This window comes from Gymnogyps californianus, chromosome 1 (genome assembly GCF_018139145.2).
Source record: "Gymnogyps californianus isolate 813 chromosome 1, ASM1813914v2, whole genome shotgun sequence".
Lineage (NCBI taxonomy): Eukaryota > Metazoa > Chordata > Aves > Accipitriformes > Cathartidae > Gymnogyps > Gymnogyps californianus.
In genome coordinates, this window is record NC_059471.1 from 170,215,943 (window position 1) to 170,228,119 (window position 12,177).

The 12,177-nt window shown below is 39.2% G+C and overlaps 1 protein-coding gene across 1 annotated transcript in view; it reads left to right on the forward strand.

Annotated features, from left to right (window-relative positions):
- Positions 1–2,590, forward strand: part of POC1B (POC1 centriolar protein B) — a 58,709-nt gene extending 56,119 nt beyond the window's left edge. The window contains exons 11-12 of the mRNA XM_050895038.1: positions 123–305; positions 1,531–2,590. Coding sequence (XP_050750995.1) covers positions 123–305; positions 1,531–1,635 — 288 coding nt within the window. The 3' untranslated portion in view covers positions 1,636–2,590. The remainder of the gene's footprint in view (positions 1–122; positions 306–1,530) is intronic.
- Positions 2,591–12,177: the final 9,587 nt, after the last annotated feature.

The following is a 12,177-nucleotide window of genomic DNA, read 5'->3' on the forward strand; positions in this document are numbered from 1 at the left end:
ATAGATTTTTTTTTTTTTTTTAAATTAAAAGCCAGACTTTTCTGCCTATCTTCTTCTTGTATGGTTCCAATTAAATGAAGACAAAGGCAACTGAATCTTCAAATGGTGTTTCTGTGTTACAGGATGATGTCAGCAGTGAAGATTTGCAGTATCCCCCTGCTTCAGTCTTGGCAACAAGTTCAAAAAGGAAGTCAGAGAATGAGAGCGAATCAGCTGTGCATAATGTGGACAGGCAAACAGGCATCTCCCCCTCCCTGGGTAATGCTTTGGAGCACATTGTGGAGCAGCTGGATGTTTTAACTCTAGTAAGTATGCAATAACAGATAACACTTGCAGTGGAAAATGATAATGCTGTCAATGGGCAAAAAACCCCCAGGAACCATGTTCATAAATCAGAATATTAAAGTCTATGGGGTTATTTTGAATAGTTGCATAGTCAAATGACTGTTTTGGTTTTTTCCTTTCAGCAAATATTGATCGCATGTATTGTGTTTGCTAAAGTGAAAGCTTCCTGCTACATAATCATAAAGATTATTGTTGTATTTTTAACTCTGGAGGAAAAGAGTCATTATTTTTCAGTAGTGAGATCGAGTGTAGATTTGCCAGAAGCCAGTTGTTTAGCAGACATTGTCAGATTCCAGCTTGAACACTCATGCATTAGCAGGGGATGAACAAAGTAAATTGGCAATGTACCATTGAATCCCTTTTCAAACTTAGTGTTCAAGGTGTTGGCTTAGGTAGGAGTCTAAGCAGTGGAATAATTCCTAGTGTCAGTGATACTGCACAAATACTAGTCTCAGTCAGTGACTCTGAGTCACTTGTTTGCAAATGCTCAATACTTCTTTTTAGTAATCCAAATTTAGCCAATCTATGTTTTAAGATACTACTCTGTAGTCTGTGATATATTAACATTAAACCAAATCAAAAGGGAGCGGCTGAGGTTTTTTTTCTGCAGTCTTTTGCAATATATATGTTAAGTCAAGAAATAAGTTTTGGGAAGTATGGAGTAAAGTCATCAGTTGAAAATTATTTGTGTAGTAAATTGGATTAAAAAGAAACTGCCAGCATGTGTCCAGAAACCTACCTTTTCTGATGAAGGTAATCTCTTGGAGAATCCCTGTTAATAGTGTATTTTTCTCACTTCCTCTTTTTGGGGATGCCTTAGAAGTTTCTTTTAGGTTTTTGGAAGACATTATTCAGAGTCACCAGTGATGGCTGTTTTTCTGTTGAAATATGGATGCAACTTTCGCATAGTATTTCAGAGTAATTTATATATACATGCATATATTTCTCTCTCTCAGAGAAAATATTTTGTGAAAACAATTTTAAACCTTTAGACAATCTCCATAGATACAAAGCCATTATTTTTAAATACAGTTGTAAATAGTGGAATAGCTAAGGAAAAGTCATCTTAGGATATTTTTTCCTGTTGAGTTAAAATGATTTTTCTTATGTTACTATGTTGCACACTTTTATAATACTATGTGAGTAATATAAAAACAAATTGAAATTACTGTCCTCTTCGTGCAGACTATTTCAATCCTGGAACAACGTCTGACTTTGACTGAAGATAAATTGAAAGAATGCTTAGAAAATCAGCAAAAAATGTTACTTCAGGGAAGACAGGAAGAATAAAAGATGAAAACAAACTGTATTGATGAATATGTTTCATATATTCACAAGGAAATAATAAATGTTACTTCACTGGATTTTGCTATAAGCAAAAAAAAAAATCCTCCTTTTCTAAGAAGTCAATGTAATAAAAACTGAAGGAAAAAATAGACAACACATTTTAAACATTGGTAGCAAGCAGATATTCTGGTTATATATTTAATAAAGTGTAGCCCAGCCAAAACTAATATTTTCTAAAATCATTCCCATTGACTGTTACAAGACTCTTATTTCAACCTAATAAGATCTTTGAATACAACTAAGCAACAAACTACATATTTTTAGATGAATAGCAATTATTATGGAAGTGCACTATACAGGTTTTTTAACTCAGGTAAGGATTGTAAAAATAATGCTCTTTGTGCTAAGGCAACATTACTCAAGCACCTAAATTAAATAAGACCTAATTAGCCCTAACTCCAAAAATGCCAGAGGTTTTCTTTGTCCCTTACATACTCTCGAATTTTTTACCAAAAAGTAGCGACAGCTACTCTATATCTTCTAAACATTTTAGTGATGATTGTAAGACGATGTAGTGTAAAAACTTTTAGTTACAAATATGAAAATGAAGTCACTTAAACTTTGAAAATATAATTGCATCTGTGTGAACTCAGCTGCAAGACTGATGCAGTTGAGCACTTCTGCTTATCTCATCCCCATCAAAATTCATTTTTCATATTTAGAAAAATAAAAATCAGCTTCATACTTCTGGAAAATATATTTGAACCAAACACAAAATGATGCGAAATCTAGATGATAAATACAAAAGATTCTCATCCTCCAAGGACTTCCACAGGTGCTCGAGCTTTGCATGCTATGAATGTCACCCATCAGTTAATGTGTTATGAATGAAGCCATAAATCAGGAAAGACTTCACAATGTATGATGATTTTGGTTTTATTTTTAATAAAACTGCAATTTTTAGAAAGACAATTGTAGGTCTTGTTTTTTAATAGGAAACATCTATGCTTCTTTATGCCTACCTATTATTTTTTTAAATGGCAATTGCAGAACACCTGTTGTAAATCCACAGTTAAAACTACGTAGTCATCCATTTCTGCAGCTTCACATTTTGTTGTTGAAAAATAGGACACTTCAAATGGGGGGAGCATTTTAATCCAATTCTGCAACTGACTGTATATAGATAAAGCCCATTTGCCAGGCTGAACCTTATTAACATCAATAGAGTTCAGCTTAAGTACAGAAGCTCACTGCAAATACTATTGTGGTTCAAGCCAAAGCAATGAGCAGTCAATTTTTCTTTTATAACTTTTCATTTTCTCTCATAGTAATCACCTTCAGATAGCCAGACATCACCTCACTTGCTTGGTAAACTCTGAATTTTACCAACAAGTACTACATATTTTCAGCTCAGTCTTTAGTACTGTTTATCGCAAAGAAGAAGTCTCTTCTTATAAAAATTTTAGATGCAACTATTTCTATGCAACATCCTAGCCACAGATTTTTTGTGAAAGGATGGTCTTACATATTCCAATGTGAACAGCCTGACCTTTGATTATGCAATTGTTTATAATGCTATATAATGCATAGTTATGTAAATACTGTCTTTTAGGTCAAATGTACTTTGCTTTATGCATTTGCAAATACTCTTTTGGTCTTTGCCTTTTCTTGGCTCCATTAGAAGACGCAAAACCATGTAGCTATTAAAATCCGTTTCTTGTTTTCTCTGAGTGGACTATATATGTATATGTTTTAAATCAGTAGATTATTTTTTTGGTTAAGCTTTTCAGGATTATTTATCAACGAGATTTGGAAATTTCTTTTACTTCTGTATGTATTAATAAAATCTCCACTGAAATTTTCCTTTCTGCTGCCTTAGCTCCTATCACTAATCCTTCTTCCTTTTCAGTAGCTATTATCTGGAGCATTTACTACTTAATCCAGTTTATTCCTCTGCTGTTTCTGAATCTGGTGAACTAACATAACATTTCCAATTAAGATATGTTCTTGTCATTCTATCAGGTGGTCTGTTGATATTGAAACTCAACATGCATGACACTTGGGATGTCTGTACAACTAGAGATGGTTGTTTGAGAACGGGATGGAGGTATTTTCCTCAAGCTGTGATGGCTCTCCTAAAACACAACCACAACTAGCTAACGTGATGTTTCTTTTAAAGGAACGTTGATGTGGGCTAGTTATCTCATTCTCTTGATCCATATAATTTCAAATACAGCTATGGAATAGAAAAACTTTCTTTAAAAGCACCTGAAGAGGCTGGTTAAACTCTGAGAAGCATTTACTCTAGGGTTTGTGCTCTGTCAAATATCTGGTGACTTGACTAATTTGAATTATCTTATAGAGCTAGAGGAAAATGACTGCTGTTTAGCCTTAGTTGTGCTTCTGCACCATGTGAAAAAATAATTGCACAGGTCTTTAAATTATTATGGAAAGTATATCTGTATTGCAGACCGCAGTGAAGTACTGAAAATCCATACTTGTTCTAAACAAGCTTGAACCAGGTACCTGATGCAGTCCAGCTTTCCTCAAGCTAAGTTATCCCTCTGATAGTAAATGTAAATAGGCCACCCTGTTGGAGAAAGACTGCTTCCAGCATCCAGGCCAGCTACTGCAAAAATGACTCAATTACTAAAAAAAAGAACACCAATGTCTGAATGACATGCAGTAGATCCCCAAGGTTTGTGAGAGAAGGTGGCAGCAGGAATAACCTCTCCTGCTGGCGTCGCTGGGAGACTGTCTCTGGAGGAACCCAACTTCAAATTCCTAAAGTGTCAAAGCGTTATGCAGTAGCTCAGCAACTTATCATACGTGCTTCTGCAGACATTTTGAAACAAAAAAGCTCTTCCAAGCTGAAAGAAATGCTGCCAGTTACTACTGTGTCTTAAATTTTGTTTGTAATTCCCATCAAAGTTTAGTGGAATTTTAATGGAATTTTTATCTTGGGCATTACATAAAGCATGATGTTGAGGCAATAAAGGTATTTTTCTCAGTTTTTCATTTTGGATGGCAATATGCACTTCCTTTGGGAATGCGTTTAGGGGTTCCTAATTATCACCATGGGGGCAGACACCAAATGGCTAAATGTTACAACGTTGGACCTTAAGGCACTTCACTTTTTCTTTTGATCTGAACATAGAAGTTTTCAAATACCAGGGCAAAATCAGACTGAGACATCAGTTTGCCAATAACCCATTGTGCTTTATGGACCAACTTCACAACTCAAACTGTATTCTGGGTTTTCTGTTTTATTTTTTGGAGGTTGTTTCATTTTTGGTTTGGTGGTGTTTTTCTTTTAAACACACCACTACATTCTCCAAAAATCTTCAGTATTTACTTTTTGCTACTGGTGACATTTTTTTTATAAACTTATGGTTTTGGAAAACCAGTTCCTGGAGGCAAATGTATCTGAACAACTCCCTCATCTTTGGGGGATTGTTGTTTCTTGCTTTTACATGTGTAAGATAGTAATTCGTTGTTTCATTATCATTATCTTTATGGTGAGAAACTTAAACTGTAGTTTTAAATTTTGATTAATCTTCTGGCTGGAGAAATTGTGGTAGAATAGCTTCTCCTCGCTGTTTTAGGATGGCCTGAACAGATCCCTGTAGCATGAGGGATTCGAGAAATACAACTTCTCACCTTTATTTATATTTATTTATTTAAATTTATTTAAATAAATAAATATGCTGTACTATTCTTAGGGTAAACAGGGGGTTTTTTTGTCCTAAAAGTCTTATTGCAGTGTTGCTCAATTATTTTCATTGCCATATCACAGCACAAAACCACTCTTGAGTTTTCTACTAAGCGACGGTAACTGGGATGTGAATGTATTTCCAGGGACATAGCTTTATGTAACCTGTTTACCTTGTAAGACTTGTAAAAATCAGAAATTCTGTACTCTTTGCCCCAAACAATTAATGAATATGTATGTTCACATTGGATCCAGGAACAGTATGTTTTTGTCAGAGTGCCCCCTCAGGGACTTTTGCACGCTTCAGATGCATAATACAATTGAAGCCGTTTCTTTGTGAGAAAATAGGTTAATGACTTGCCAAAAGGCAGATGTTAATTGGAAAAAGTGCATACAAGTCCTTTTCTTTACAATGTATATGGGTTGCATTTGTTATGACTTGCATCCAAGAACAGGTGCAATTTCAATTGACTCAGCTAACAGGATGTGCTGAGTACACTCCTCACCAATTTCACCAGAAATTTTAAATCCAGCAGAAAAAAAAAGAGTTTCTAAACTAGTCAGTGAGCAATAAGCTGCATTTATTACCCGTTACAGAACATATTTATAACTTAGTATTGTACTTACACTTAAACGTCTTAATAATATGAAAATAAGGTCTTTGATTATTGAAGAATTTTACTGTTGAGCACCGAGGAACCTTATACAAGACAAAATGTGTCATCCCTTCCAAAATATTTCTTTTGTAAGAAAGTCAGCAGTTCTAGACAAGGTACCACCGGTGTATTTGTAAATGCAACTTAAAGCAGAAAAATTGCTTCTTTTCACTAACACTTTTCCTGCCACAAAGCTACACAATCAGATTAAGGTCTTCACCTTGCCTCTCCATTTTCCCTGTCTTCAGAAGCAAAAATTATTAAAACAAGTGGAAAAAAAAAATCTGGGTGTGTCAGGGTCAGAAGAGCTGCTGTTTGATAGTTTAATAGTTTGAGTCCAAGCATCTCTGGGAATTTCTAGGCTACTCGTACGAGTCCACTGGAGCAGGGACTTTGGTTTGGATCCATGTGCCTAACCTAACCTCGTCCTTCAGCTGTCTGGGAAGCAGCGATGGTCTCGACCAGTGCAGGAACATCTAGTTCAGGAATCCTCCAGGAACTTTGGCATTAATGGGGGTACTGAGTCTGCTGGTGACTGGGGTCACACGATTTTTCCCGTGCCTATAGCAGGGACCTGGGCATCAGAGGGCTCAGTGCACTTGCAGAAGTAGGCGTGGACTGAGAAGAAACACTGAGGGTCTCAACGCCATCTAAATATAGGATTCTGCAACTTAGAGTAGTAGTTAGGTTTGTAAGTCCCTTTATGGCCTGTGCCCTTACAGACCTGGGTAAAACAGAGGGACCCAACTTCTCTTCAAAGCTGCTAAAGAGGAAGCAATTGCCAGAAGAGAAGAAGAAAAGACAACCATTAGCTATCTTTTTCATCCTTTTATGCTTTGTATTGTAATGAAATAGTACCTCTGTCTCAAGTTTTTTCCTCCTCCTAATCCCCAGAGGAAATCCCTGCTCCTTTTAGAGAGATAGAACCTTAGGACAAAGAGAAAGTAGCAGGAACTGCAAGTCTCTGTGTTAGAGGGTGTCACTGAAGCCTTTTCTGGCCAGAGTGGTGGAAGCCAAAGGCTTATGGCACTTATTCCAACACCTGTATTGAATGTCAATTCTCTCATAAGATTCAGAAGAAGATTTATAAGATTCATAAGGAAAGCATGTTTGTGGCAGTCTGCTGTTTATTGGGATTTCGTGAACAAGTGTCATAGAGGCGGAACTCTGGGAAGGTCAAAGCAGTAAAATCCTTTCTCTGATTTCTTCTAAGAAAGGTTCAGGTGAGCCATGTGCAAAGGGTCCTGCTGCTTCGTGCTACTTTTGTCTCGCACATCTCAAAAAGAAACATTTAAGATGCAGTGTGCTTGGGTGGTGAAAAAGACAGAACGCTCCCAGCAGCAATTCTTCTTCATGAGAGCCCTTGTCGAACATTTTTTAATCATTCTTTTTATTAATATTTTCACCCTGTGATACATGCTGGGAGCACAAGACCCAGGATGTTTGCTAGAGCCTAAAAAGAGCAACTTGAAAGAGAAAGATGAGATGGTTGGTGATGGTTTCTGACTGTGTCCAAGTTCTGCACTGATTACTGGGGGTATTCTGTTAAAATTAAGTGATGCTACACCTAAAAATTGGTGTTTTGAGCAAAAGCAGGGCTTAGCTCTTAATCTGTAAGACTTGAAAATTCTTGTATTTCACAAGACCAGCTTTCACTTCTAAGAAAATTTTATAAATGTAATAAGATGCCATTAACTTTTCAGTTAAGCAGTGAGAGTAATCAGGCAAAGCATAGTAGATTATAATATTTGATTGTATGTAACCGTACTGAGTGGTTTTGTTCTGCGCTGATGTCTCTCTACAGCTTCATTGCTGAAATACTGTGAGCTTTTGTGCAGCTTCTGCAATCTATTCAGTATAGACCTAGCCTATAAATAGCTGCATTATTGAAAGACTGTGAGAGGTTCATTAGAGAAGTTGTGACAGCCTCATTCGAGCCAGGGCTGATATAGTACCACTTCAAGTTACCAAAGAGTTTCAGCATGTGGGTAACACTAAGCACGAAGCTGGGCTTTTGGCCATGCAGCAGAGTAGATGCCCCTCCAGTCATCCCCTCAATCACCCCGGCTGCAGACTCTCACAAAGTACGCTGCACGTCTTGCCAGCTCTGGGCACAGGGATTTCTTTCCAAACGAAAGCACAGCATGTGGGAGCTCGTGGTCACGCCGATCTCGTCCCAGCCCAGAGCCAGGATGCAGCCAGGGCGTATGCTGGGGGCCGGGGCCGCAGGACATCCTGCCCAATGTACCTACCCGCCAGTGCAGACACAGCCAGGGAGATTAGTCATCTTAAAATCACACGCAGGCATAAGTACTTTGCTGACTCAATAGGAAGTCGCTGGCTGAAATCAGTGGGACTTCTCACATGATTGAAGTTACATGCTGAAAATGTCTTAATCTTGCGCACTGTATTCACATAACTGGGGGGCAAAGAAAGAACATTTGAATAGCAGCTGATGGCTGTTTTCTTTCAAAGGTATGTGGAAAACAAATATAGCCATTATAACTTGAGCTTCTGGTTAGTTTAAATGGCTACTTTGCTATTTAATTCACAGCTATCTGAATTAGAACCTCCCACTTCTGGCTCTAGATCTCAGATAAATGAAGAGTATGCAGGAATAAGTCCCCAGTTTGTATGCAGACCTTATCCTACAGCCTTTTGGGTAGTCCTTTGGAAGAGATGCTACAATGAGAGAGGTGTCCAGTATCATTCAAACCATAAAAGGGGAAATATCCCTCATTTTGTCTTTTTTTCTTTTATAAAGAAAAATGCTCTCAGCGATTCAGCTATTCCAAGTTGTGTATGTGTTTTCCACATTTCTCTCTTTTCTCTAAATGCTCAAGTTCGTCATTTCAAAGTGAGAGAATTATGCCCTTGTTACATAATCTGAGCATTAGGAGGGAATTACCCATATTTTTCCTGTCTAATGGATTTGGGAGGAACAGGGAGGAATACAAAACTAACAATCTGTAACATCTGAAAAATGCTATTCAGAATGAAAAAATGATGCATACAATCAAATCACTCTATCCTCACCCAGCATCTCACCATTACTTTTACATTTGTGTACATTGTAGGGTAACAAAGCTGAGCCTTCAGCACTTATTGTGAAAAACCAGACTGAAATGCCCGAGGTCTCATTTCTGAGATTTGCCCCATATAAGGAGTCACTTACAAAACTATATATAATGTAGCCCATTAATGTTAGCTATCACACACCCAGTTTCTTTCTTCTTTTTTTTTTTTTTTATTGAAGGAACGATTATGCCATAAGAAACACTGGCTGGGAGGTTTCCAACAGGACAGGTTTTTGTCAGAGAATGCCGATTTGTCGTAAGCAAAATGTTTCGCAGAAGCGTCTCTGTTTGGATGAACTTCCGATGAAACACAGGCAGGTTTCCATCACAAGCCCGCCTGATTTCCTGCCAGCTTGCCTGGCAGCGCTCCAGGCTCCGCGGCTCCAGGACAGCTCTGGACTCAACCTGTGATTCTTCCTGACTTCCTTTTTTGAGTTTTGTTTTGTTTTGTTTTTTTTTAATTAGAGGGAAAAGGTCTTGGGAGGAATACACATTGGCTCTGCCCGGCTTTTTCTGGTTGTTCAGAATTAGGTATTTTGATAATAAGGACCTCGCATAGCCCAGTCCCTTGGTTTGTTATGTGGGAGACCCAGAGCAGCTTTCCTCCCTTCCAGAGAAGCTGCTCAGGTTAAACTGCTCTGGAAGTGACATATTTTTCATACCACATTGAGCTTAATTTCTGAGCATTTTCAGAACTCCCGATGCCAATATTGTCTCCTCCTCTCTATTTTCTAAACTGCCTAATGGCATTTCAGTTTCTCTGTACTACTAGTGCCCTTCAGCACTGTCTCCTTCACTCATTTCTCCCAGGCCAGTTTCTGGAACAGAGGCTCCATCAACCTCTCTAGTGTCTTCTGGGCACTCGTGGCTGCTGGAATTGTGGACGTGAGGTGGTTTCTTGGGACCTTAGGCACAGAGATATACTCTAGAAAGCCGCCTCAGTGGCCAGCTGCTTGTGCTTTGGCTGCTGCTCCCTGGTTTATCTGCTCCATCTTCCCTTGGAGCCAGAGATATTTCTCTGCACTTCAGTCTGAATCACCTGGGGGGTGCTGGTTGTTTCATTTTTTCTCTTTAATGTGGGGTTAGCTGAAGGCAGGACCTTGTGCAGGCGTGTGCCAGGATCCTGGGGGCTCAATAGGTGAAGCAAGCTGGGCAAGGCAGATAACTTCTCTTTCACCTCAGGGCTCACGCTGTAGGCAGTCAACTTTATCTGCCTTTGTACTCCAGACTCTCAACCTCTAACAACCTCCTATACGTTTTTTTCCTTCAGCGCATGAGTTTCATCAGTATGTTAATTGTGCCTGTGTACTTGGGTTAACTTGGCTTTGAAAAGCATCTGATTGAGAAGAAGCGTTTGGCCAAGATCTGATGATTTAAACTCTGGAGTTGATTTGGTCTTGGTGTTACCAAACAACAGAATCCAGCTGTAAGCATCATTTTAGTATTCTCTTTAAGCATTAGAGTATCTCTTTTTTTCCAGAACTCTCAGTTTTAATGATATTTTCTCAATCAGGAAACCCATTACATACGAAAGTGGATTGTCCAAGAGGCTAGCATAGCTAACTGGATCAGACTGTATTGCTGTCACAGCATGGCCAGGAGCTATAGAAAGAATGGGGAAGAAAGGGATGTGCCCCAGTGTAATTTTCTAGGCAATGCTGTAAGCCCTGCCAGACCCTGAAACCTCCAAGGAGAAGAAGAGGCTTTAAATTTTAGGGGTGTGAGTGGAAGAGGCAACACCAGCAGAAGCTGAATGCAGGCAGAGAGAGAGAGAGGGAGAGGACAAACACGAACCACATTCTGCTTAAGTACAGCCTCTGATAATTAGGTTGAACGGTCTTCCCAAATGTACCCACAATCTCTGCCTCCTTCTGCACTAATACTTTGTCCTGCCTCTATTGTCCATCCTACTGTAGCCCATCAGTTCTTTGCTTATCTCTTCCTCTCTGTGTTTTCACCCTCTCTTTTCTCCTGTCCTTTTCCTCTGAAAAAATATTTTGCAGCCTACAATTAGTGCACTTGGCTGAAGTCTTGTTGGGCATATCAGGAAGTTTTCTGGATCACTCATGGGTGGAGTTTCCCAAAAGCATCAGTTTGGTATTAATGTTTTATAAACAATGGGCCTGCCAAACCCTGAATAGTATGAGGCAACCTCAAAACGTTGTGCCTCCTCGCAGATTTCTCTCGTGGGTTACCTCACACAACAGAGACACCGTGGCCTCCACAGTTACACAGCAAAAAAAGACCACGGGCATAACTTCAGCATACGCCAGGAGGAATCTGCCTCGTGTTCACTCATTTCTTTTGATCGGCCTGAAGTGTCAGTGCCGATACTGTTAGGTAGATGCCTGTCCAAGTGGCCATTAAGAAGTCATGATGGATAACACAGTCAGAAGTGCAGGCACATTTTCAAAGTTGCGTGTGAATTACCAAGCTCATTTCTGCCAGCTGTCGTGGGATAACAAGCTGTATAATAATGACATTGTTTGCAGCAGCTATAGGATCAAGTTTGAATCAGTACGTTGTCTGCAAGAGTGTTTTAAGTAAATATTACAGTTCATACAGCACTAGTATGGCTTGACATACAGAATCACTTAGCTCATTTGGGAGCCATTACTCCTGGTTAGGAAAGCGGTGGGCAAGAGCTCCTATAATTATTTCAACCACCAGACTAGGAGTGCCACAAATAGCCCTCATTTCCTGCACTTCTTTTTGTAAGAGGCCATTCCCACAAATTTGCCAACACTTGAATGAAGTTTTCCATGCTAGGTATCCTTTTCAGGATGAAATTTTCTAGAAATTTTCAGCCTTTTTGAAGAACGAGATAATGTGACACCACCACCACCACCACCCCTTTGGACCTTTCCTGGAGACCTTCTGGCATCAGAAATCATATGGACAGCTGATGGGAGCGAACTGGTGTAGGAAACATTTCTTCTGAGGACACAGGCAGGCAGCTCACTGAAAGCTATCACAGAGAATGACCCAGGCCAGACGAAATGCGGATACAGTGGGACTGAGACTAGCTCAGCATGGAGATTGAGACTGGGGTAAACAGACAGAAGAGAAGATCTGAGAACTGCAGAGTGAATGGGGACAG